The sequence below is a fragment of the Candoia aspera genome, chromosome 2 (assembly GCF_035149785.1).
Source record: "Candoia aspera isolate rCanAsp1 chromosome 2, rCanAsp1.hap2, whole genome shotgun sequence".
NCBI classification, from domain to species: domain Eukaryota; kingdom Metazoa; phylum Chordata; class Lepidosauria; order Squamata; family Boidae; genus Candoia; species Candoia aspera.
This window is the reverse complement of record NC_086154.1, coordinates 157,423,419-157,450,509: the sequence shown is the minus strand read 5'-3', so window position 1 is coordinate 157,450,509 and position 27,091 is coordinate 157,423,419. Positions and strand designations below refer to the sequence as shown.

The 27,091-nt window shown below is 39.0% G+C and overlaps 1 protein-coding gene and 1 long non-coding RNA gene across 2 annotated transcripts in view; one reads left to right on the top strand and one right to left on the bottom strand.

Moving 5' to 3' along the window:
* Positions 1 to 25,304, top strand: part of LOC134491048 (ovostatin-like) — a 48,858-nt gene extending 23,554 nt beyond the window's left edge. Inside the window, exons 17-36 of the mRNA XM_063294535.1 lie at positions 693 to 804; positions 2,129 to 2,228; positions 3,588 to 3,816; positions 6,040 to 6,163; positions 6,832 to 6,923; positions 7,629 to 7,680; positions 9,741 to 9,824; positions 11,024 to 11,200; positions 13,070 to 13,151; positions 13,497 to 13,653; positions 17,417 to 17,491; positions 19,313 to 19,478; positions 20,102 to 20,322; positions 20,966 to 21,181; positions 21,282 to 21,406; positions 22,171 to 22,261; positions 22,933 to 22,995; positions 23,086 to 23,188; positions 23,505 to 23,571; positions 25,102 to 25,304. Of these exons, the coding sequence (XP_063150605.1) occupies positions 693 to 804; positions 2,129 to 2,228; positions 3,588 to 3,816; positions 6,040 to 6,163; positions 6,832 to 6,923; positions 7,629 to 7,680; positions 9,741 to 9,824; positions 11,024 to 11,200; positions 13,070 to 13,151; positions 13,497 to 13,653; positions 17,417 to 17,491; positions 19,313 to 19,478; positions 20,102 to 20,322; positions 20,966 to 21,181; positions 21,282 to 21,406; positions 22,171 to 22,261; positions 22,933 to 22,995; positions 23,086 to 23,188; positions 23,505 to 23,548 (2,313 nt within the window). The 3' untranslated portion in view covers positions 23,549 to 23,571; positions 25,102 to 25,304. The remainder of the gene's footprint in view (positions 1 to 692; positions 805 to 2,128; positions 2,229 to 3,587; positions 3,817 to 6,039; positions 6,164 to 6,831; positions 6,924 to 7,628; positions 7,681 to 9,740; positions 9,825 to 11,023; positions 11,201 to 13,069; positions 13,152 to 13,496; positions 13,654 to 17,416; positions 17,492 to 19,312; positions 19,479 to 20,101; positions 20,323 to 20,965; positions 21,182 to 21,281; positions 21,407 to 22,170; positions 22,262 to 22,932; positions 22,996 to 23,085; positions 23,189 to 23,504; positions 23,572 to 25,101) is intronic.
* On the bottom strand, positions 21,938 to 23,865 carry LOC134491049 (uncharacterized). Its single transcript, XR_010067274.1, has 2 exons — positions 23,672 to 23,865; positions 21,938 to 22,268 (listed from the first exon to the last, which is right to left on the bottom strand). It is a non-coding gene; the product is annotated as an uncharacterized LOC134491049 (long non-coding RNA).
* Positions 25,305 to 27,091: the final 1,787 nt, after the last annotated feature.

The following is a 27,091-nucleotide window of genomic DNA, read 5'->3' as shown; positions in this document are numbered from 1 at the left end:
GAGGATTGTAATGGTGGTGGCTGTGGCTTCCTGTTACAAATCTATACATCACTCTGTAGATTCCCCAATTGCTCATGCTTTCTAATCTAAAATTCCAGGTGGATTAATCCTTCTCAAACCCTTGGGATTTAATTGTATGAAGTCAGATGCTCAGACCATTGAAGAAAGGATTGTACAATGAAAGCCAGGTTACAATATTCACACAAACACATCCTTCAGCCACCTTTAAATAAGCAAGAGCAAAAATGGTACATTCCATCCGAGGAAATTTTAGTGAAATTATTTTCTCCTTTGAAACAAATGTCAAGAGCAAATTCCCTTTTATCATTCGAATGAGAATTGGCAGGGGGAAAAAAGTCAAACGCAAGAGAAATTTTCTGCATGGCACTAGAAAAAGACCAATTTCCTTCAATATTCCTTGTTTGTCATAGATCAAGTTACATATGAAAAGGAGTTGTATCTTTCTGAATATTTTCTTTAAAAATAGGTGCCTACTTGGACAGAAATTCTTCTCCCTATATAGTAGCAGTAGTATGAAAAAAGAATATTCAGCCCTACCTAAATTGTTTCTCTGGAAGATGTTTTTCTGGATATGAGACTATATTATGATAGGGAAAATCCATTTTTGAGAAGTGTGGTATGTTTTGGTGATTAATGCAGAAACTAAGAAGCATTTATCTCTCTATTTTAAGAATATGGGTATCAAGGTTTTCACTGGCTCCAGCCTACAGAAACCTGTTGTGTGTCGAAGTGATTTTGAGTGCAAGAAAATCTCCACTGATGATTATCTTTATAATGATTCACGTAAGTATTAAAAGAAGGCTTAAACTGAATTTTTACAATGAAGTGGTGATGGATCTCCTGCTCTAGCCTGACCATTTTGATTCTTTTTCACTGTAAAGTGAAGCAGCCAGTCTGTCATCCTTAATATGAGGTAGGCCTTTTGATCATCTCTGTTAGCTAGGTCAGACTCCAAATTTGGCCTTTTGAAAAAGTTATGATATTAATCCAGCAAATAGTATGGATTTAGGTTCTGTATACTGTAGTTCTGCAAAGATTGCAACATATCACAAGAATTCAGTAAAGGAAAATGACAGAAGTCATTTAAGAAACAGATTATAAATCCTGAAATGTTGCAAGTAGGATAATGACCTCTTTAATATCCTGATAAAAAGCTTTTCTTTTTATGAAGGCATTTGGGCTGTGAATGTGTGAATGTGTGCCTGGTTCACCTCTTCCACCTAACTAGGCTGCAGGCTGCACTTAAATCTCTCTACAGGTAATCCTCGCTTAACAACCATTCATTTAGTGATGGTTAAGACTTATGACCGGTCCTCACACTTGTGACCATTGCAGACTTGGTGACCGCTTCACATTTATTACCGTCGCAGAGTGGCGGGGTTATGTGATTGTCATTTTCAACCTTCCCATCTGGCTTCTGGCAAGCAAAATAAATGGGGAACCACATGATTCACTTAACGACCATGTGATTTGCTTAATGGCCACTGCAAGAAAGGTCATAAAATCAGGTTGGATTTGCTTAATGATCGCTTTGCTTAGCAACCAAAATTCCGGTCCCAATTGTGGTCATTGAGCAAGGACTACCTGTATAACTCTGCTTTATATTATTTCAGAAGACCTAAGTTGGATCTTCCCACCAGCCATCTAATTATGCTCTTATTAGTTAATCAGAGTGTTAATTAGATTAAAACGTAATGTGGACTGCACTGAGGGATAAGGCAGGAAAGGGAGTTTTCTCCTGTGACAAAGAGTAAATGTGAAGGGCCAAGTCCAAATAGCACTAGGCTGGGGACAAGCTGCTGAAGTCCTCCTCTTCTAGACAATGATTCCAATCCAACTTGGCATCTCTTGAGCAGTTAATCTTGGAGTGTCTCCTTTTGTTAAACCAGTTTAAGTGGTCATCTGTTGCTGGATATTTTAAAGGCAAATCCCAGATCTGGAAAAGCAAATACAAGGTTTTCTGTAGCTTTTACAGCATTCATGTTCAGTAAACCCTAGATATCCTATGCTTATTTCAGCAGTGTTCTTGAATAGATCCTAATCATTTCCACTACAATTTCTATTCTTATGGCTAATTTCAAGTCTGTCTATTGTTTTTGTTTTCCAGGTGAAAAGGCTGTTGCTTTTGGTGGCTCTGCCAACAGTGTGATTGAGACGGTGAGAACAACGTTTCCTGAAACCTGGATCTGGGATATGATTGCAGTCAAGTGAGTCTTTCTACAATCCTCTCTCAAAAGGGAGAGAGAGAACTATTGACCTTTATTTTCTAGTTTTATTTTTAGACACTTGATCAATTTGTTAAGAACCTTACCCCAGAAGTAACTAGGTTTGAAAAATACTCTGCAAGGTGTTAGTACAATAAACTAAGAAGCTGATGGCGGTGAGAGCAATAGCTTTGAGGACAAATCAATGCAGGGGATAGTTATATATGGGGCTAAATAGTACAGTGGGGCTGATGTAACCCCAGGGGCCTTGTGGTAGAAATAATGGGGCCTTGATTCATACACACTACTACGTATATTTGAGATGTATTCCTTGACCTTCCCAGGTGGGGCTGGGAAAGACTCCAGTTTGAAATCTTGGAGATCCGCTGCCAGGCAGGACTCATTCACAAGTGATGCATAATGCCTCCAGCCCAACAGATTTCCTAAGAAGGTTAAAGCCTTCTTAATAAAGACAGCTTAATATATAAAAACCAATAATTTATTTGATGGAAAGGGGAGAAGCAAAAAAAAAATCCAAATAATAGATTGTTTATTTTGTTTCTATGCCACTCTTCCTCCTAGAGGAAAAGAGAGTAGTCTATTTAAAAAAATAATAACTGTGTTAAAGAAAACCAACTAAATGCAACCAACAGTACTTTAATGTTTATGTTTATGAACTTTGATGAACACCATCAAAATGAAACCAACAATACTTAAAAAAACATAAACATTAAAGTACTGTTGGTTTTATTTTGTTGGTTTTCCTTAACACAGTTATTTTTTTAAGTATTGTTGGTTTCTTTTTGATGGTGTTCATCAAAGTTCATTTTTTACAAAACAGAAAAGCAAAATAATAGGCAGAGTGATAGTTTTTAATTATCTAAATCCAATGTCATCAATTTAAATTGGACCCAGTAGTGTACAGGCAACCAACACAGTGCTTTCAGGACCAGTTTTAAAAGTAGTCCCACTTAGCTGCCCGCTTTAGCAATTGTAAAACTATGTTTTGCACTAGTGAAGCTTTTAGATAATTTTCATAGGTAGCCTCTCTTTCCCTTAACTATTTTTCTCCTTCTTCCTGAGAGATTATTCAGTGTTTCTTTTCAGAGTCTCTTCCAATCGCTTCCCTCAGAATCTATCCCTGTCTCTATCTCAATTTGCTCAGAAGCCACACCACAAATTCCCTCCAATCTCAGAGCCGTTTGTCTCCCACACCTAAGATGCCTTATCTGGGTCAAAATGAGGCACTCCAAGCATTTCACTGGGGGACTGCACTGTGCAAGGTTACAGAAATACTACTAAGAAACTTGAACAGCAGATGACCCCAGAATGTTTCTACAGTTTTCTCCTTTTATGTTGCAGTGCTACTGGGAAAGCTAATCTCTTATACACTGTGCCTGATACCATCACTAAATGGGAAGCCAATGCATTCTGTGTTGAAAATGATGCTGGGTTTGGCACCTCAAGGCCTGCCTCTTTGACAACTTTTCAGCCATTCTTTGCTAATGTAATATTCCCCTACTCTGCTGTCCGAGGAGAAGAAATTATTGTTAAAGCCAGTGTCTTCAATCATCTGAACAATTGCGTTGAGGTACAGCTTGTTCTTTAAGTCTCTAGTGGCTGCAATTATAACTTAGTACAGAGTGAAAGCAATAATACAGAAACTTACTAAGCTATAAAGAAAGATTTAAGAAGTTAAAGAAAAGTTAAATTAATCAAACTCAGCATGCTCTATGAATGCATCCTCTAGGTTAAGCACGTTGTGTGAACACAGTCAAAATTTACATCATAACAAGGGTGAGAGCACAGACGTATAATAAAGAACCTATTGGCAGTGATAAGCAAAATTTAAGAAGCCTAAAAGGGGCATTCTTTTTCACAAAGAGACAAAAAGTCTACCTAACAGTACTAAAAGAGGAAGAGAAACTGAGAAGAGTGTAAATGTTCTTTCAGCTCTTTCTCTAAGGATTATGTGATTCCTAAAAAGAGGTTTCATTTGGTGCAATCTAACAACAGATTCCTAATTCTAATCAATGTTTTTAGCTATGACCTGGGAATAATAATTCCTGTGGCAATTCAAGACAGATTTACCTTAAATTACAAAACATGTACATGTATTTGGCATGTACACCAATTTTTCATTGCTCTCTTGTGTACTCGGTGAATTCTTTCTCAGACCCTGTAACCTTTTTCCTAAGTTTAAACAAGAGAGCAAAAATGACCTTGTATGTCACTGGTTAAGAGGTCAAAGATAAAACATAGTGGAGATTCCAGCTGCAGTCAGAGAACAAATATATCTGCTAGAATTGGAATGCTTAAAGATTAATATAAACATAAATATAAACCAATCATTAATTAAGGTTTTCATGTTGTTATATTTTTGTTGCATGAGAAATAGGAATCGGTACTCATACAGGTTATAGTTGAGCAGAAATTTCTGCAAGGTTCAGGAATAGAAATACTTCAGCAAAAATGTAGGTTGGAATAAGAACAGCAATTTTTTATGTATTGTGATCTGTTACACACATTTCCTGCCAGTTCTAGCCACCTTTTTTTTTGGCTTCCACAGTAAGAATAGTTTTCTGGTCTTCCGAAATGTCTCAGAATAGTAGCAAATAACAAGTATAATTTCATTTTCGATGTGAAAATCAGCAAGAATATATGGGATAATTTAGTTTCATCTCTGGCATTTCCTATTAATGGATGTAGGGGAAATTGGATGGGGAAAAGGATGTGACTTCCTCCCAGTCAAGCTAGCAATACTAGATCAGAGCATTGGAAGAGGGGCAATTTCCCACTGCAGCCTAAGCTGCTTGTTTCCTGTGCTGCTCCCAGCTGTTCCTGAAGCCAATTTAGTGAATTCTAGCCTGGATTTCAGTGGCTTCACAACAGAGCCAGGTTGGTGCTCAGTCTGGAACGGTCCTACCCCCGCTTGCTATCTGCTCTATCCATGCAGCAAAAAAAAATCCATGCAGCCTCAGTGGCTGGCCCTGGTATGGGCAAGTCTTCCAGGTCCTGCCTTTTCCTCACTAATCACCATTATTTTCGATTGCTTTACGAGACGTTTGCATACATGGATACCTTCACACCCACTTCCCATGCTCTTTCCTTTGACGCTAACTCAAATACTTTTTCTCTCCCACCATTATTATTATTATTTAAATTTATATGCTGCCTGACTCCCAGTGACTGTTCTAGGGCTACAGTGATCAAAGCCAATGGAACAGATTGTTCCTTCTTTCCTATGTTCTACTGAAGTTTTATAAAAATTTTGTACCAAGGATGAACTGATGGTTCAGATTAAGAGAAGCAAAGGAATAGCATTCATTAGAAGCTTATAGCTATGTTTCAACATGCCTTTGTTGCAATTTAAAGATTAAAACAAAGGAAAGGAAAAGGAACCACTGCAGTATAGTGGGCGTAAGATGGAAAAGAAAGGGCAGTATACTTTATCCCGTCTGGTCAGAAACTGGAAGAGTGGCCACTGAAAGATACAAGGGGGGCAGAAAAGGTGGGGAAAACCATGTGGCCAGGAGATTTTACTGGACTCATGCTGTTTATGAGTCATTGCTGAAATTTAAAAAAGGAAGCTACTGGCCAGCTGACAACATAACAGCCCTGGGTGAAATAGACAGTGACCAGCTGCTGGAGGGGAGGCGGCATGCCAGGCACTGCAGCCAATTGCAGCTGGGAATGTCAATAGACTGGAATCAACTTCCAATCTTTCCTATGTTCAAGTGATGTTGCTCAGACCTGCAGTTCTGACCTAGATTGAGCATTTTTATGTTCTAATTGGTTCTTTTTTTCTCCTCAGGTAATTGTTACACTAGAAGACTCTCAGGATTTTGAAGCAGAAAATCCATCAGCAGAGAATTTCACAAGAATATGTGCAGATGAAACAAAATCCTACAGCTGGAGAATTAGGCCTCAAAAGCTAGGTAACCTATTATTTTACAGAATTATCCTTCCTCTGATTTTCATAGAATAACTTTCTGCAGCTGGTACCATCCTGCTCTCTTCATATTACGTCTCTCAGAATTAACCCCCAAATGTGGTCAACCCTATAGGTTGAGGAAGGCTGTTCCCCTAAATTAGGTTCTTCTCAGAAAGAAACCAGATAAAACAGTCAGGAGTCCTTTGCTTTAGGGGTCTTCTGTAGGCTCACCCCTTCAGAGCTCTTTTACAAAGCCCCTTGCTTCTAGCTGCTTTGAGAATCTTCTCAGAGTCCCATTCCTGGGACTTTCAATAGCCAGAAGTCTCTTCTGGTTTTCTCACATGTGCAATAGTAAGGTAACTTAAGATGTTTCATCAAGGCAAATCATATTGCTTCTTTGCCTCAATCAATCAGCCACTTTATAATGAACATCCTTTCCAGTCTAACTGTTTTTAGCAAAATGTTTCCTTTTTATACTGGGTTTGTTTCTTTACTATTTTTGTTTATAACACCTATAATGTTTTATAATAATGGTTTTATTAGAAATGTCAAAAAGCCATATAAATGATTATATTTTTATCTAAAGCAGGCAGTAGGTTTCTTTTAATGGTGCTTTTCTTCTTTACCTATGGAAAAACAATTTTTTGTGTGTGCAATTGGGCCTTCTTTCAGGTACAGTGAACTTCACTGTCACTGCTGAAGCCAAAGTAGGTGAGCTAACTGTGGGACGCAGAGATACAGTCATCAAACCACTTTTGGTTGAGGTAAGCGTAAAGTTTAGGCATCTACAAGAGTGAAATGATTGTTTTGTGAGGGAATAATGATTCATATGTCTGTGGAAAGGAAAATATAAACCATTTGTACATCTGAGGTATGTAGTTATCTACATGGTGTGTATACATGCATATATGTATGTGCACCCGCACACTCTTTATCATGGAGAGAAGATGAAGCTTAGAACATCCAAGCAATAAGCAGAGCTAGCTGGTAGATATTATACTGGAGAGAGAGGAATAGATAGTGAGGCGCTGTCTCACAGATGTAGAAATGAATATTTGAAACCCCACAAAAAGCTTACACAATAATGTACAGGTAGTCCTCAAGTTACGACCATTTGTTCAGCAACCATTTGTTCAAAATTATGACCGTGCTGAACAAGGGGAACTTATAACCAGCCTGTGAAGTTGCAGCCATCGCAGCATCCCCACAGTCACATGATCGTGATCCAGGCACTCACTCTTGCTTGGGACTCCCACGACTTCCTGCTTAATGATGCTCAATGTCCTGGAGTTACAACGGCAACCAGGACTGCCAGGATTGCTATCACTAAGCAATGCAGTCAAGTGACGTCGCAAAGTATAGATATAAGTATGTGTTATAGACTTATTAATTGTGATTCCCTTCTTTATTTTATTATTGCTACATTTTATACTATTATTTTCCTGTTTTTCATCTTCTCCATCATACAGCCAGAAGGTGTTAAAAAGGAGGTGACTCAGAGCTCTCTAATTTGCGTAAAAGGTAAGGTGGAAATGCATGAATGGAATGAAAGTATTCAAGCTTTTCACAATCGCTTTTGGTATTATTTTGGCAGATTTCCAAAAGATGTTCCTGTCAAATATATCTTATTTTAATTCTTCACTGACTCCCTTAAATCAAGCAGAATGAAAAGGTAGAACAAATAGTCAATTGTCAAACCTAAAAATAACAGCTTGGTCCACAACTGTGTTAGATCCTAAGATCTTTGCATGCCATACTCTTAAAACTGAAACATTGAAGTCAAAGATGAGATTTTCAGAATTCAGTGAATAAACAACACAATTTTAAGAGCCAATTCAGCTCTGCTGGCAATAATTCTCCAAGATATCTAGGTAGCGACCAAGGCACTTGCTGTACAGGTGAAGAGCAATTAATACCAGTATGCTCTGAAGCTTTTTGTGCAACATTGTGCAAATAAAATCACTCACATTCACTCAGAATGGTGAGATTTCATTTTTGGCTTACTGTTTTCCAGGAAGTAGGCAGAGTGCTCCGTAGATTGAGCTCTGCCACCTGTGGACTAGATTCATGTCCCACCTAGTTTCTTCAGGCAGCTGAACTGGACATGAATGGCTGGATCCATAAGGAGAGCAACAGCTCCCTGAGGGTGAGGGTGGTGCCAGTCACCTTGAAGGAAGTGGTGGTATACCCTCTTCTGAAGAGGCCTTTCCTGTATCCAGTCATTTTTTTACAGTTACCATGCAGTCTAGGTTCATACATGGGCATGGGATGGAAAACAGGTAGCCCTGGTGTAAAGATCAGGAAAGGGATCTCTCGTCCTCTTTGACTGCTCAGTGGCCTTCAGTATCACTGATCATTATATCCTTCTGGGCCACCTGTGAGGACCAGGATTGAGGATCATGATAGTGGTTCCACTCCATTGTCAGCAGAGGGTTTCAGTTACTGGCGGGGGAGGGTGGAGAGGAGAGATCCACTCAGCAGCTGTTCCTACGTGAAGTACTGCAGAGTTCCTCTGTCTCCTTGTCTAATATTGAAGGAACTTGCTGGGAGAAGTCATCCATCAGTTTGGGGTGAGGTCTCATCTTGGGTATGTTGATCATATCGTATCAGGTTTACATTTTCATCCTGAGCCCTGATTTGGTGTCTGGAGGCTGTGAAAGATTGGATATGAAGGATCAAGCTGAAGTTGAATCCCTGCAAGATGAAGTTACTGTTTGTCCAAAAGCCATGTGGCTTTCCATCAACTCCATTTGGTGTCATTCCTCCCGAACTAGCAGCCACAACCTAGGGATTCTGCTGGCTCATGGCTACTGCTAAATAGGCAGGTGCAAATCACAGCTGAAGAGCTTTGCCCAGCTTCACTTGAAGTGCCAGTTGTAGCCCTTCCTGAAGCAGGATGCCTTAGTGACAATAACTCATGCCCTCATCACCACAAAAACAGGGAATTGCCCACCTGTCTGCAACATGCCTACTTGCCATGTACAGTACCTCTGGTTCTGCAAATGCTGCATTGACTTCCAGTAGGTTTCCAAGTACAATTCAAAGTGCAGATTTTAATCTTTAAAGTTTGTTATGACTTGGCATCCAGATATTTCCAGGACTGTCTTCTTCAGACGGAATCAACCCGTTCAATTCTTTTGTCTCAGAGGAATGTTTAAGGTTCTGCTCATACAGGAAACTTGGGGATGGGTGGCCAGAGACAATGGTTTTCTTTGATCGCTCCACCAGCCCTGTTGGGACAGCCATCCCACTGATTTGGATGGCATCCTCTCCGCTGTAGTTCCTGACAGCAGTTAAAAAAGACATATTCCAAAGAGATTTTGATCTATAGTAATGCTCCCTTAGACTGTAGACGTTAGGGCAGCTTGATGGCTATTAATGGTTATCAGTTTTAGTTATTGCCTTTATTCTGATGTTGCAAAGCACTAGAGCCTTTTAGACTCTTTAGAATACACCAGCAGGCAAACATAAATATTTCCACTCTCACCTGAAAGCAGTGTGGCAACAGCTGCATGAATGACGCTATAAAGAATGTTAAATTGGGAGCCAGATTTCCATTATTTATTTCTGTGATTCCATAGGCACCCCAGTCTCTGAAGCAGTGATCTTGAACTTGCCTGCAAATTTGGTGGAAGGATCAGCCAGAGCTTCATTTGCTGTTCTTGGTAAGTTTTGTAAATTAAAAATCATGTAAAATTCTTGTTGGACACAAGAACAGAGAAAATAGAATTAAAATAATCTGGCGTTTGATATTTTATATGACTTTCTTCTATTGCGTTTTTGTAAGTGTTACATTTCTATGAGCTTTATTCCAAGTCAGGCTGCTGAACTGATCAGCATAGCAATCTTCATGGCACTTGTACATTCCAAAAAGGGCAAAAATGCCCTTCATGCTCTTCTTTGCCTTTCTGTGTTAAATTCACTTTTCTATATTCTTTGCTACGTCAGACAATGAATTTTATGAGAAACGGATGTGATTGTATGCTCCTATAAACCTTACAGCCTCAGCCTGTTTGCCTGCAGCAGTGTGCTGGTGTTTTTCATGTATGGAAGGGTGCATGGATAAAGGTTGCTGTGTGAATAAAAAATGTTGCATGACAGTGTTCGTTTGTTTATCATATTTTTATCACCGCCCATCTCCCTCATACGGGGGACTCTGGGCAGTAAGTGTTGCCCATGTTTAGCCCTTTCCTGCCCAGTTCCCTCTTTTGCCTAGTTTTCAGTGACAACAGATGGAGTAAGTTGGGAAGAAGCATGAGATGTTCTTGCCTTTTTACATAAATGAGCTGTTTCAACATACAATCCCATATCAAAAGCTTTAGTACCTGACTGGTTAACAAGGGCGGCTCAGTTTATTTCCCATGCAAATCTGAAGTTACAGATAAATCATAGGTGCAAGAAAATACTTCCCAGAAGCCATGTGCGTATTGGCAGCATCATTTTTGAACCCTGCAGAGCCCCTCCAAAATGGATGGGTATAGAAGATCAGTGTGTGTCCTTCAAATGCCACCCTACGTCTGTTGTGGCCTTTGAGCTGACAATTTGTACACTTCTGTCTAAGTGGTCCAACACAATGATAGAGAAACAAACCATGCCCATGTAATCAAGAGGTAAAGTCTTTATATTGAGAACATTTGGTAAGTGTAGCTGTAAAAACTTTGGTATAATTGCTAGATATGGAGAACTACAGGCTTTTTGAGACAGGCAAACCAAAACCACCAAACTGTCAACTTGAATATTCACAGCAATGCAAAGTACTGAAATTTTGTGATCTGAACTGTGAAATGTTGTGTATGAACAAGAAGATGCAACCTAGTTTGAAAACACTCACTGACTACAGGAATTATTTTCTTTTGATTCTCAGGTGATATTTTGGGCACAGCCATGAGGATCTTTGAAAATCTTCTCCAGATGCCATATGGTTGTGGGGAACAGAATATTGCCATGTACACATCCAATCTCAGAATCTTCAACTATCTGAATGATACAAAGCAGCTGACAGAAGAGAAAAAATCCAGGATAATTAGACATTTAAACAGGGGTAAGTGGCTTTTAAAATGGGTTAGAGCAGCTGTTTTAAATTAAGTGGCTGATTTTACTTATTGCCACTAAACGTCTAGGACCCAAGAGCTGCAGCATGAACACAAAGAGAGTATGTGCCTTTGTGAATTGTTTTCAAATACATTTTTGGAAAACTAGGAAATGGAGCAGTGAAGATATAGTTCACAGAGTCTTTGTTAAAGCGGAACATTAAATAAAACTGTTGGTGGATTTTCCTGGCTTCATCACCCCCTCCCCACCAAGGGTCACCTGGAAGCAAAATAAACAACAACAAATCACTTAATGGGTAGGGATGGGGGAGTACAGCCACCTTCTAGTTAACATGTGGGTCACAGACTTGGAAGTCTCTGTGCCCATTACCTATCAGTCAGGCTATTTATAAACATGGCTATAGCACTCTCCTGAAAGAGTGCTAAAATCATGTCTAAAAATAGTCTGGCTGACAGGTCACCAGCATGGAGCAGGGGTGCAAGGTGAAGTGGGAGGGTGTGATTGATAATGAGCAATCAAGGAAATGGCAGTGCGGCAGCCATGGGCCACAGCTGCTGGAAGTAGCCTACACAGTAGGCTTAAGAGGAAGCAAAATGGCATCATTCTTCATACAAAGAGAGAGAGAGATATAAAAGCTTGTTGGCAGAAGCAGTGGAAAGCCTATGACAGATCCAGCAACACAAAGCTGGCAAAACCAACTTTTCTTTCCTGGTTTAAATTAATATTCTGTGCAGCACTTAATCCTTATGTTAAATAAACAAACCTAGTACTCTTTCGAAGCGCATTACACTCATATACAGTATAATGAGGAGTCCATATAAGACCTAAAAGGTCTTTTGGAAAGCACCTTTTCAGGCATTATGTGTGCAGTTTCTTCTGCAGAAGTCCTGTGTCCAGTCTCTCCATAAGGTAAAGGTAAAGGTTTCCCTTGACGTAAAGTCCAGTCGTGTCCGACTCTAGGGGGCGGTGCTCATCTCCGTTTCAAAGCCTTGGAGCCAGCGTTGTCTTCCCGCCGAAGCGGTACCAATTAATCTACTCACATTTGCATGTTTTCGAACTGCTTGGTGTGCAGAAGCTGGGACGAGCAACGGGAGCTGGGTACATCCAATTTCTGACCATGTCAGCAACTAAACAGTCTGTGAACCATGCCAGATCATATCCATGGCAAAAACGATGTTGAGATAAGGAAGACGTTGCGTTAGCATTAGAATAGCTACGCATGACTTTCAGCTGCCTGAACTGTGGGGTAGATAGACAAAAGCAACATCATGAGGTCAGCAGAAAAAAAAACAGTTTTCAGGGCAAGTTTGTGTTGCAATGAGGAGAACCTGAGAACAAACCTTTAGACTAAACCCTTTGCTACTACTTTGGCTTAAGGATGTAAAATCAGGAAAGTAATCAACAGTCACTTTAAAGTTATATGGAATTCTTACTCAATGTATTTTTAAGCTGGATAAAAAAAAGAAAGTTGAACATGCATGCCAATACTTTTGAATTACTTCCAAAAGGAAGCTATTCACAAAATATTGTTTCTTTATATTAAAGAATGCATTGATCTGCTACAGATTTTTTTGGACATGTGAAATCAAGATGTCCACTGAGTCTGTTATTGTCTTCATTGTAATATTCATGGTTGTTGCTTAGAGGGGATATTGCAAAGCTTAGTTCAGTTTCTAAAATCAGAGGTTGATACTGTAAATATTTTAAATCCAAGTTCACCAAGATAAAATTCAGTGACAATCACACAGCATCAGCATGATAACCAAAGACCTAATAGCCAGTTTTCAAATGGTGATTGTTAAAGAGAGGGGAAAAATGCATTTGCAGATTGTATTTGATATCTCTCCTTCTGCTTCAGGATACCAGAGACAGCTGTTTTATCAACTCACAAATGGAGCTTTCAGTACTTTTGGCAGTGCAAATGAGGAGGGAAACCTTTGGTGAGAACTGTGGGTTTTCTAAAAAGATTTCAAGTAGAAAAAAAGTGGCAAAAAGCCTTGCTAAGATGATAGTGCACTGTTCCCTGAAACATAGGAATTGTGGACTTCCAGATAAGACAATCAGAGGGGAGTTCCACTTTAGTTTTATGGAGCATTTGTGATAGATAGAAGAATATATTCCTTTAGCTTTACAACTAACCCTTACATGCAGAAGCATGTAACTTAGAAGTGATATTGGCAGTCCATAGGAAAGAGTAATGGGTCAGCTGAAATAGTGGAAAGGGTGAGTTTACCTTGGCTCCTACATAAGCATTCTTTACCTTGGCTTCCTCTTTTTTTTTCCAGGCTCACTGCTCTAGCGTACAAGGCATTTGCACAAAGCAAGACCCTTATATATATATATGAAAATATTTTGAACCAAGCTCTTATTTGGATTGCAAGTAAACAGAAGGCAGATGGCTGCTTCGAATCAGTTGGGGGAATATATAACAATGGCTTAAAGGTTTGTACTCTTTGCATTCCATTCTCACAAGCAGTGATCAATGTCTCTCATTGCTTTTTCCTGATGTTCTAATTCCCAGTTGGCAGAAGCACAGGGGTGTAATATAGAAACAGAACATTTATATGCTTTTTTGTTTGTTTATTCGTTCAGTCGTTTCCGACTCTTTGTGACTTCATGGACCAGCCCACGCCAGAGCTTCCTGTCGGTCGTCAACACCCCCAGCTCCCCCAGGGACGAGTCCGTCACCTCTAGAATATCATCCATCCACCTCGCCCTTGGTTGGCCCCTCTACCTTTTGCCCTCCACTCTCCCTAGCATCAGCATCTTCTCCAGGGTGTCCTGTCTTCTCATTATGTGGCCAAAGTATTTCAGTTTTGCCTTTAATATCATTCCCTCAAGTGAGCAGTCTGGCGTTATTTCCTGGAGGATGAATTGGTTTGATCTTCTTGCAGTCCAAGGCACTCTCAGAATTCTCCTCCAACACCACAGTTCCAAAGCATCGATCTTCCTTCTCTCAGCCTTCCTTATGGTCCAGCTCTCGCAGCCATATGTTACTATGGGGAACACCATTGCTTTAACTATGCGGACCTTTGTTGTCAGTGTGATGTCTCTGCTCTGAACTATTTTATCGAGATTTGTCATTGCTCTTCTCCCAAGGATTAAGCGTCTTCTGATTTCCTGACTGCAGTCAGCATCTGCAGTAATCTTCACATCTAGAAATACGAAGTCTTTCACTGCTTCTACGTTTTCTCCCTCTATTTGCCAGTTATGAATCAAGCTGGTTGCCATAATCTTGGTTTTTTTGAGGTTTAGCTGCAAGCCAGCTTTTGCACTTTCTTCTTTTGCCTTCATCATAAGGCTCCTCAGTTCCTCCTCTCTTTCAACCATCAAAGTGATGTCATCTGCATATCTGAGATTGTTAATGTTTCTTCCAGCGATTTTAACTCCAGCCTTGGATTCCTCAAGCCCAGCATGTTGCATGATGTGTTTTGCATACAAGTTGAATAGGTAGGGTGAGAGTATGCAGCCCTGCCGTACTCCTTTCCCAATCTTAAACCAGTCCGTTGTTCCGTGGTCTGTTCTTACCGTTGCTACTTGGTCGTTATACAGATTCTTCAGGAGGCAGACAAGATGACTTGGTATCCCCATACCGCTAAGAACTTGCCACAATTTGTTATGGTCCACACAGTCAAAGGCTTTAGAATAGTCAGTAAAACAGAAATAGATGTTTTTCTGAAACTCCCTGGCTTTTTCCATGATCCATCAGATATTGGCAATTTCGTCCCTAGTTCCTCTGCCTTTTCTAAACCCAGCTTGTACATCTGGCAATTCTCGCTCCATGAATTGCTGAAGTCTACCTTGCAGGATCTGGAGCATTACCTTACTGGCATGTGAAATGAGTGCCACTGTTCAATAGTTTGAACATTCTTTAGTGTTTCCCTTTTTTGGTATGGGGATATAAGTTTATTTTTTCCAATCTGATGGCCATTCTTGCATTTTCCAAGTTTGCTGGCATATAGCATACATTACCTTGACAGCATCATCTTGCAAGATTTTGAACAGTTCAGCTGGGATGCCGTCGTCTCCTGCTGCCTTGTTATTAGCAATGCTTTTTAAGGCCCACTCAACCTCACTCTTCAGGATGTCTGGCTCTAGCTCACTGACCACACCGTCAAAGCTATCCCTGATATTGTTATCCTTCCTATACAGGTCTTCTGTATATTCTTGCCACCTTTTCTTGATCTCTTCTTCTTCTGTTAGGTCCTTGCCATCTTTGTTTTTGATCATACCCATTTTTGCCTGGAATTTACCTCCAATGTTTCTAATTTTCTGGAAGAGGTCTCTTGTCCTTCCTATTCTATTGTCTTCCTCCACTTCCACGCATTGCTTGTTTAAAAATAATTCCTTATCTCTTCTGGCTAGCCTCTGGAATTTTGCATTTAATTGGGCATATTTCCCCCTATCACTGTTGCCTTTTGCTTTCCTTCTTTCTTGGGCTACTTCTAGTGTCTCAGCAGACAGCCATTTTGCCTTCTTGGTTTTCTCTTTCTTTGGGATGTATTTTGTTGCTGCCTCCTGAACAATGTTGTGAACTTCTGTCCAGAGTTCTTCTGGGACCCTATCTACTAAGTCCAGTCCCTTAAATCGATTCTTCACCTCCACTGCATATTCCTTAGGAATATTAGTGAGCTCATATCTAGCTGATCTGTAGGTCTTCCCTAATCTCTTTAGTCTGATCCTAAATTGTGCAATAAGAAGTTCGTGATCGGAACTACAGTCAGCTCCCAGTCTTGTTTTTACCGACTGTATAGATGTCCGCCACCTTTGGCTGCAAAGTCATTAGTCAATCTAATTCGGTGTTGTCCATCTGGTGAAGTCCATGTATAAAGCCGTCTCTTAGGTTGTTGGAAGAGAGTGTTTGTTATGCAGAGTGAGTTGTTTTGGCAAAATTCTATCAACCTATGTCCTGCTTCGTTTTGTTCTCCCAGGCCATGCTTACCTGTAATTCCAGATCTCATTTGACTGCCCACCTTAGCATTCCAATCTCCTGTGATGAAAATAATGTCTCTTTTAGGCGTATTGTCCAGTAGGTGCTGCAGATCCTCACAGAATTGATCTACTTCAGCTTCTTCAGCATCTGTAGTTGGGGCGTATATTTGGATCACTGTGATGTTAGATGGCTTGCCCTGAATTCGGATTGAGATCATTCTATAGTTTTTTGGATTATATCCAAGCACTGCTTTAGCCACTTTACTATTAATTATTTATATATTTATACTATATAATTATTTATATGCTCGGGACATGATAATGAAACCTAGTGGGGTCAAGCAGAACTGGAGAGCCATCTGCCAGGGACTTTTAATTTGGATCGCTGCATCAAGCAGAGGGTTGAACTTGGTGACCTAAATGGCCCAATTCCATTTCTGATTCTGTGGCATATTGTTTCAACTGTAGACTGCAGGTCTGGTTTACGTGGACAGAATAATGCAAGCCTAAGAAGGATTACCCAGAAAAAGGTCACACTGGGTTACATTCAGATTGTTCTCAAAAGGAAGGATATATACAGGATTTCAGGTTAAATTATTTTTCTGCATTTATTCCAATCCACCTGACCCTCAAGTTGACAAAGTAATAAAATGCCACTTAAAATCTGAATAGTAGATTATTTCCAGCTTAAAGCCATTGCAGCTAAATCAGATGAATGAATTTTCAAGGTATTACATTTATAATTTCAGACAGAATCACTGGATTAACACATGCCACCAAGTTTTAACATGGCTTGTGTGATATTGGTTTAACATGAGGTGCAAACTTGGTTATGAAAATGGGGATGCATGGTTTATTTATGGTTTTCTGCTTACTGTATTTCTACTTTGTTTTGAATCCTGACCATCTCTGATCAATTTATAGAGATATCAAGCAAAGACTTCTAAAAAAGAGAGGAAACAAATGCAAATCATCCAAACAAATCATGATTACTTCACTTTACTACATAAATGACTCACTTGTTCAAAAAACTGTGGTTTAGAATGATACATACAGCCAGGTTTGATTGCACCATGGTTAGTAATAAAATGGTTAAGTTGTGAAGTAGCCCTAACAGTGTCTGCTACTCCCCCTTCCACTTCAGCAGTTGTCATCCATCTGCTTTAAATAATTTAACATAATACTCTGAATACAGTTTCTCTGGATTGAAGGAACTGTCTTGTTTAAACTTTGGTTTTTCTTTTTTTTTCTCTTTTCTTTTTTCTGCAAACAGCGTGGAAGAAATTATGATATTCTAGTCACGGCTCATGTTACCGCATCTCTACTGGAGAGTGGTATTTCCAATTCGGTAAGGTTTTATTATAATTTCAGTGTTATGCGCTTAGCAGTTAGTGTCTAATTCTGGACACTGCATTTTAGGAAAGGCATTGATACATCCAGCAGAGAGCAAACAAAATGATAAGGGGCCTGGAAGGAAAAAAATATGAGGAATGTTGGAGGCATTGTATATGTTTAACTTAGAGAAGAGAAGATTGTGGAGGATATGATAGCTGTCTGATGAGAATTAAGTAGAAGTCAGGACAGGGTTCAGAGTTCTTCTAGGACATGAAACAATGGGCTTACTAACAAGGAAGTAGATTTTGGTTGGACATCAGGAAAAAATCTCTAAGGTAAGAGTTGTTCAGTAATGGAACAAATTGCCTCTGGAGGTGGTGGTGGAATGGCCACCTGTCAGGATGCTGCAGTAGTGAATTCCTGCACTGGGCAAGGAGTTGGACTAGATGATTGCAAACCCTTACATTCCGTTATTGCATATGTGTTATATTGCAACAAACATAAGAATTCAGATTATAAGTAGGATGTAAATCAAACTACTGTTTACTCTGAATCAGTAGCTGACTAAGCAAACTGTGTTTTCATTGCTGTTTCTTCTTCTTTGAGTTATGCCACTGTCCTGCAATCAAATTCCATTAACCAAGGAAAAATAATAAATACAATATTTGGAGGTGAACTCTAGAGTCATCGAGAGTCGGATGACATACAAGTTTAATAAATTAGTATTTTTATTATTATTTGAATTAACTATGTTTCTGTGATTCTAACTGTTGAGACTAAGAAAGAGTGTTCTGTGATAGTAACAGTTCTGATTAAATATGTTTTGACTATACCTGGGCTTGCTGAATTGAACTGGCAAGCTTACTGAAGTGAATAGTGCTATACATCACTGGCTTGTGTGTTATTTAAATACAGTATTGAAGGGTATTTATTCTGCCGGTGGATATGCATGTTTCTGGCTTTTACTTGTTTATTTATTTAGTAGCCCCAGATCTGAAGGGCTTTTTCTGCAACAACATAGAAAACAAAATATAGCAAGAAAACAAAAGGAGTAGACAAAACTGAATTAAGAATAAGAACTGAGATACTCACAGTCAGTTCAGCTCAGGCTGAAGCCTGTTTGGAATTAATACTGATTTCAATTGTTTTCAAAATATTAGTAGTAGGGTCCACACAATTCTCCAGGGAAATAGAATTATAGAAGACCAGAGCATTACTACTGCTTCCTACCAGCACTTCTATCTCCTCAGAGAGATAGGTTAGAATTAAATGGAAAGGGTGTAGCTGGGTCGGAAGTGTAGCAAAGGAACATAGATAGCTGGAGAATTGTTTAATTTGAGCCACAATCTTCCAAAGCTCACTTCTAAATGTGAATGAGTTTATTCTTCTGGTTTAGTCTGGCATAATGCCTTTGTTTTAAAGTAAATATCATGCCTCAGTATTTGTAGACTTTTCCAGTGCATAATACTTCTTGGTTATTGTGTGTACCTAAGTTGAGTTTTTGGGGTGGTCTGCAAGTAATTTAATCATTTACGGCTGTATTTCTTATCCCCACTTTTAAGAGTTATCCCTAACACTCTTTAGTTTCTTCTAGTAACCAGGGGAGTTGGGTCTGTGTGTAAAATTGTTTTGTCATATGCAATTCATTTCTGCTAAGGAAAAAAAATATATATACATGTAGGATTTTCAGGGATTTCTAACAACTGGGATGTTCTAAATCATATTTTAGAGCTTCCTACAATTATCTTATTTTGCTAGCCTTGTAAGTTATTTAGCTCATGAGATTCAAATAATTTTATTATATACTTAATGTGACATGTATCTTCAACCATAGTACCCTGTTGTACGGAATGGACTCTCTTGCCTGGATGCAGCTTTGAATGGGAATCCTGAAAACATGTATGAAAATGCTCTTTTGGCTTATACATATAGTTTAGCTGGTGAGGCAGAAAAAAAAAACCGTCTCTTGGACAGCCTGATGCAATCAGCCACTAGAACTGGTAGGTAATCTGCTTTTGTAATCGCATTTCAATTAGGATTAGTTATCCTAAAAGTTTGACAGAATCAAGGGAACATTGATTTGATTTTGTCATCTACAGCTATAGATCATTTTATTTGTTTGCTAACTTTAATGAAAACTGGATAAAGTATAGCTCATTTTTCCTCAGTTCAAAACATATAGAAAAATAATTTTGAAAAACCACAGAGCCAGACATTCAAAATCCTGTTAGATCATGTACTCTAGATAGGTCTCTTTTGTAAGGAAAGGGGCACAGCTTATTAACTTGAGTTAACAAGGCCAGGAGAGCTACCTCCCATTTGGAGTCCCTTCACAATGGAATTTGGAGGAATGTGCAGAAAGGAGGGGAAATTACTCTTACCTCCCTCTTGTACTGACAAAAATCTTTCCTTAGCAGAAGGGAACTAACTAGATTGTAATTCTGTACTGCTGCCTGTAGTACATTGTTGAGGAAAATTGCTTCAAGGCAGTGTCAATTCACCAACTCTTTGGACCTGTGTCTTGCTCGATAAAATGTTGTAGACTGGATGCTGGCTCTGGATATATGTATGAGTACCATTAATATTTTTTGCTACTTCTTAAAAGCCTATTCTACATTCTCAGGAGGTTTGTTATACTGGGAAAGGGAGAAAAAGCCTGCAGCAGAAATATTCCCTTCCTTCTATTCTCGTGCCTCGTCAGCTGAGATTGAGACAACCAGTTATGTACTGCTTGCCAGCCTCAGACAGTTGAACCTGTCGAAGGAGCAACTAATGGATGCCTCACAGATGTCTCAGTGGCTGGTCAAGCAGCAGAATGACCATGGAGGCTTCTCCTCTACTCAGGTTACTTTTATAAATTCATAATACATTGTGCAAAGAATTACAAATTCAACAGTGAATTTTCTAAGCAGTTTCTTTTTATAAAAGAGATGCTCTGAGAAATTGGACAGAATAAAATAACATGTGAATGCATATTAAACTAATGTGAACTGTATTAATCATCTTTGCTGCAAATAATGCCTGCCCTACTGTGTTAAAAGTTTTCTTTTTATCCAAAAGAATTGTCCAATGGCAGTGCTTCTTATTGCTGTGCTTAGTCCTAAGACTAATAACCACACATCTATTTCTGTTCTCTTCTTTATTTCTTTGTTTTCACTTTTGAGGCTTTAGCAATTACTGGGAAAAGCCAGAGAGATGCAGAGAATAAAAGACTTGGGCAGGAACAACCTGGTTCACTGAGCCTCACATGGTTTTCAGGGTTATTGGCAGAATAAAAGTGAGCTGTAATTCATGAAAGGCTATGCCTTTTAATAAAATTTGGTAATCTGACCAGATGCTATCAGACTCTTCTGATTTTTATCAGAATAAAATTAGACAAGCCCCATATACATAACTGATCGTTTTGGAGGAAGGAGAGGGGAAAGATTTGTGATAAATGAGAAGCCTCACATTGCTTTCTAATCTAGAACTGTACCATTTTCTCCAGGATACTCCTGTGGCTCTCCAAGCTTTATCTGAGTATGGAACCCTCACCTTCACAAAAGATGCTCAAAACACTGTTGTTATCAGTGCGGGGAAATCTTTTAAACAACAGTTCCAGGTGGATAGTAGCGTTAGCACCCTATTGCAGCAGGCTACATTGCCCAGCATCCCAGGGAACTATAGTGTGGAAGTGAAGGGCTCTGGATGTGTCTATATGCAGGTAAATGATTTCTTTGGCCATGATGTCCCTCAACAGATATCTAAAGTTTTTAGTAGAGCTGAACTACAATAAAAGTATATTGTTTTTTTTCCCGTTTCAGACATTCTTGAGGTACAATGTCATCCTTCCTGAACAGGCTTCTGGATTTAGTTTGGCTGTGAAAACAAAAAATGCTTCATGTACAGGCAATTTTTTGCGCAAAATGGATGCTGTGCTCACAGCCAGGTAATGTCCTGTATATAATCTAATCCAGGGTTTCTCAACCAGGGTTCAGTGGAACCCTAGGGTTCTGCAAAAGGTCACTAGGGGTTCCTTGGGAGATCACGATTTATTTAAAATGCTATTTCAAATTTGGGCAACTTCACATTAAAGAGGTAAGTTTCATTCTTTATTTTTAGTTTAAGAACACTGTTAAGGCATATACACAGGCCTATAACTGGCCTATATTTGAGCCTGAATGTGCAGGAGTTCCCTGAGGCCTGAAAAATATTTCAAGGATTCCTCCAGGGTCAAAAGGTTGAGAAGGGCTGATGTAATCTAATGTAGGGACTGCCAAATAACACTTACCTTCTGCTAAAAGCAAATCTCAAACTCTTATAATTAAGAAATGCTTGGAACAATAAAGGCAATTATGAAATATTAAAAGCAGAAAAATAATTCTGGTATTGGTGTAATGCTTTTTCCACCTTCTATAGTAATTCATAGAATAACTTATGTAAAACCACTTTAAAAAATTAGAACTAAATAAGGAAAATGTTATTGTGCAACATTTTCACAATTCATTAAACTTAATGTTCACCAGTCAAACAATCTGTATCTTTGTGGAAGAATTCAGGTTACCCTGGTATAGAATTCTAAATTGTGTGTTTAGGCTTTATAATTCAAGATGTATATGAATTCTGCAGGAAAGATATTAACTAAATAGCAGTTTGCAGTATCTTTTTAGCTGTCAGTCAGAATAACCAATAAACCATTTTTCTTTACTCAAGTTACACTGGAGAACGCAATACATCCAACATGGCCATCATAGATATGAAGATGCTTTCTGGTTTTGTTCCAGTCCGTTCATCTCTGGACCAGGTAGAGCCTGCAAAGGAGTTAAATAAAATAATTGAGAGAGTGGACTTGGAAAATTATCACAGCCATTGAACCAACTGAAAATGACAAGCTTTAACATTGCAGTTCTATAAGTTGTAGGAAATTTAGTAATTTTGAGGATTTATTTTATTAATTCAATTGATGTAGCTGCCCTTTGGCATAAAGTCCCTGCAGTTTTCTTGGCAAGGTTTTTCAGAAGTGGTTTGCCACAAAGAGCTGTTGCCTCAACATATTTGGGCAGGCTAAATAGGAGACTAGTATTACTTGGAAATATAACTGGTCTGCCCACAACCCTTCTATGCTGTTGCCAAAAGACTATAAACGTCAGCAGGGAATCTGTAGCAGTTCAGTCACAGCAAGAACATCAATCTGCAAAACCCATCAAATGTGGGATGGAAGAACTGTATTCTCAGTGAGGTTTAACATTGGCAGAGAAGCTGTAACTAGGGTAACAGAGATACCTAGATTTCTGCTTGTAGGAACACCAGAATGGAAGAGCTTGTTGATGTCTGTCATAGTTCAACCTGCCAGAAAACCACCTGTTTTTTAAACTATTTGCCTCATTTTACATGAAACTCTCACTTCAGTGTCATTTGCTATAATGTATTCAATTCTCCACATATATTTTATTCCTTGTTTTTCTTCTTGTATAGCTCCAGAATGAAGTAGCACGTTGGGAAATAAAAAATGATCATGTCTTCATGTATCTGAGAGAGGTAAGTCTGGAGGGTGAAAATGATTTTGTAGATGGATTTAAAGGAAAGGAACAAATGTAGACGTTGTCTGATATCTTATCTTATGCTCAGGTATCAGCAAAGAAAATTACTGTCACAATAACTTTAGAAGAAACCCATCATGTCACCAACAGCAAACCAGCTCAGATTAGGATATATGATTATTATGAAACAGGTATGTCATCTGGTAGTCAAAAACCATGCACCCTATATAGAACAGTGGGAACCAGTTCTGTGACTAATCTGGTCATCCACTGTCCTTTTGGATCTGCTGTCTGCACCTCACTGAAATAGATGAACTAGGATGGGGTTTGCTAGGTGGTTGCCACTTTTTTAAAAGAAATCCTTAGAATCATAATATGAGCTTTTTAGAATATGTCCTTCTAAAATTAAATCCTGGCCACTTTCCCTGAATATCTGAAAAAGATCAAATTTTCAGGATGCTGTATGTGATGCAAAGTTGCAACTTTCCTTGCCTTTCTGCCCACCAGATGAATTTGCCATGGCTGAATATAACACACCCTGCCAAGTTTGAGCTTGGACCCAGCAAAGAAGAAGGTAATGCAAAGCAAGAGCTGCTGGCTAAGCAGTAGGTTTCTGGGGAAGGAGAGAAGATAGCAGAAATGCACGAAGAAGCTCTGTTATGGCTAAGGGTTACCTTATGCACTGCGTGTTTCCAAGAACTGGGAGGAGAAAGAGAAGACCCTTTTGACCAGGGTTGGACCATCGAAAGCAATGGGGCTGCACAGAATGCTGGAAAGGAGGCCCACAGCTAGTATGGCTATCGAGAAGGGTGTCAGGCATTCCACCCAGCTTTCCGTAGATACCCTGAAGGAGAAAGAATAAACATCCTTTTAGATTTAAGGGTGCAGGCAAGAGGTATAGACTCTAGTTAAGTAGTGGTGGTGATCTTTTCAGATAATCACCACTGCTTGAACTATGTGTACTATAGCAGAAACATAGACCAGCGCCAGGTGATCTCCCATTAACACCATATTTTCTGCCACATTCAGGACCAAATTTTCTAGACACGCTTCAGAGACAAAAATCTATGGTTTACAACCATCTGTAGATCAGTTTTTAAGGAGGCCTAAAAACTTATAAATATTGCAAATTAGCAGATGTATAAAAGGGGAGATGTCAGCAACTCAACAGCTTTTTTTCCTGTTTTTTTATTGTTTCTCTTTTTTGCCCTTTTTTAATTTTATTTTTTAGTATTTTAAAATTGCTAAATTTGTTCATTTATTTTTCTTTTATTAACAGGTACAAAAACACATACATCCATATCCATATACATCCATACACACTATCCAACAACACAATAGAGATTTTAATAACAAGTAATTCAGCGTAAGGCAGAAACTTTTATTGCAAAACAAATACCTCTTCCTTCATTTTTTCATTTCATTATGTATTCATTATATTTAATTCTGAAGAAAAGTCAAATAGTTATCATGCTTATAACACAAATATCTGAAATTGTAATTAATACTGATGGAATATCCACTATTTCCCCCTTTTTTCTTCTATTATTTACATTTAATACTCTAAGCACCTAAATAATAGAATATTAAGAATCCAAGTATATTATACAAATATCATTTTATCGAAATAACGTATTGTACCAAAACTGAGAAGATGGAGCAATGGATGGTATATGTGGTTAGATTTAATACTATGTTAGAGGATTGAGCTAGTTCTATACTAACATTTTACGGATATATTTTTAGTTTCTACAAATGTCACTCATTTATTCATTATTCCATATATTCTTTTCCAATTTGATTAGCACTGTTATCTTCTTGGTTGTACTTTATCATATCCTCCAGCTGTTATACTGACCAATAAAATATATAACCATAAAAAAAATATATGGTTTGTTTGTAACAGTTGTTGAAGCTAGATGTAGCTAAGCTACTTATAATTTCAATTACATTTACTTCTCTTCTGTTGCAATTTCATGGCAGTGTTATTGACTGGGGATAGAAGAAATTGTTATATGCAGTGTAAATGAGCCCCCAGATTAAATGTTAAATTAATGAATTAGTTTTTGTTCTTTCTTTAAACTATTGTTTTCATTTATTTCAGCAGGAAAATTGGAGAAACTGTGCCTTTTTCCAGATGGATCACAAAAGCACCATTCAATCAAATGTTTTAATAAGATATTGTGAATAATGGAGAAGTACCTGAAAAATCAATTTTTTGACTGAGAACTAGCTGTAAAACTTTCCAGTTTACAGATTAACAGTCTGATTTTCTTCTTTAAAAAATAAAACCTTATTTGATTCTTTCATCATTTAGATCCATTTGTTTTCTTGCTGAGCTTTCTTTATGATTTGGTTCTTTGGAGCACATTCTCAAAGAACTAATTCTGCTGTTTGAATTACCAATAAAGCAAATGAAACGGGTGGGGAGACCTGAGATCTTGTCAAGTCAAGGGTTCTTATTATAAGTCACAGTGACAAAACAAAAACACAATATAATACACCATGATTAAAAAGCTTGTGATTATGCTTAGGCTACTTTCCTATTCTTCAGCAAAGGGTCGTTACCTTGTCGTGGTGCTGGAGCTTGAGCACCTCAATGATGCCATGAGCTAAACCGTGAAGGGCCACCCAAGACAGGAAGGTCATGACAGAGAGGTCAGACAAAATGCGATCCCTGGGGAAGGTAATGGCAACCCACCCCAGTATTCTTGCCGTGAAAACTAAATGGATCAGTACAACCAGAGATATGTCGGTATACCATCGGAAGATGAGACCCCCAGGTCGGAAGATGGTCAAAATGCTACTGGGGAGGAACAGAGGATGAACTCAACTAGCCCCAGACATGATGACGCAGCTAGCTCAAAGCCGAAAGGACGGCTAGCGGCCGACGGTGCTGGTGGTGAACGGCGAATCCGATGTTCTAAGGATCAACACACCATCGGAACCTGGAATGTAAGATCTATGAGCCAGGGCAAATTGGATGTTGTTATTGGTGAGATGACAAGATTAAAGATAGACATTCTGGGCGTCAGTGAACTGAAATGGACTGGAATGGGCCACTTCACATCAAATGACCACCAGATCTACTACTGTGGACAAGAGGACCACAGAAGAAATGGAGTAGCCTTCATAATTAATAGTAAAGTGGCTAAAGCAGTGCTTGGATACAACCCAAAAAACGACAGAATGATCTCAATTCGAATTCAGGGCAAGCCATCTAACATCACAGTGATCCAAATATACGCCCCAACCACAAATGCTGAAGAAGCTGAAGTAGAGCAGTTCTATGAGGATCTGCAGCACCTACTGGACAACACGCCTAAAAGAGATGTTATTTTCATCACAGGAGACTGGAATGCTAAGGTGGGCAGTCAAATGACACCTCGAATTACAGGTAAGCACGGCCTGGGAGAACAAAACAAAGCAGGACATAGGCTGATAGAATTTTGCCAAGACAATTCACTCTGCTTAACAAACACTCTCTTCCAACAACCTAAGAGACGGCTTTATACATGGACTTCACCAGATGGACAACACCGAAATCAGATTGACTACATCCTTTGCAGCCAAAGGTGGCGGACATCTGTACAGTCGGTAAAAACAAGGCCTGGAGCTGACTGTAGTTCAGATCATGAACTTCTTATTGGACAATTTAGGATCGGACTAAAGAGATTAGGGAAGACCTACAGATCAGCTAGATATGAGCTCACTAATATTCCTAAGGAATATGCAGTGGAGGTGAAGAATCGATTTAAGGGACTGGACTTAGTAGATAGGGTCCCAGAAGAACTCTGGACAGAAGTTGGCAGCATTGTTCAGGAGGCGGCAACAAAATACATCCCAAAGACAGGGAAAACCAAGAAGGCAAAATGGCTGTCTGCTGAGACACTAGAAGTAGCCCAAGAAAGAAGGAAAGCAAAAGGCAACAGTGATAGGGGGAGATATGCCCAATTAAATGCAAAATTCCAGAGGTTAGCCAGAAGAGATAAGGAATTATTTTTAAACAAGCAATGCACGGAAGTGGAAGAAGACAATAGAATAGGAAGGACAAGAGACCTCTTCCAGAAAATTAGAAACATCGGAGGTAAATT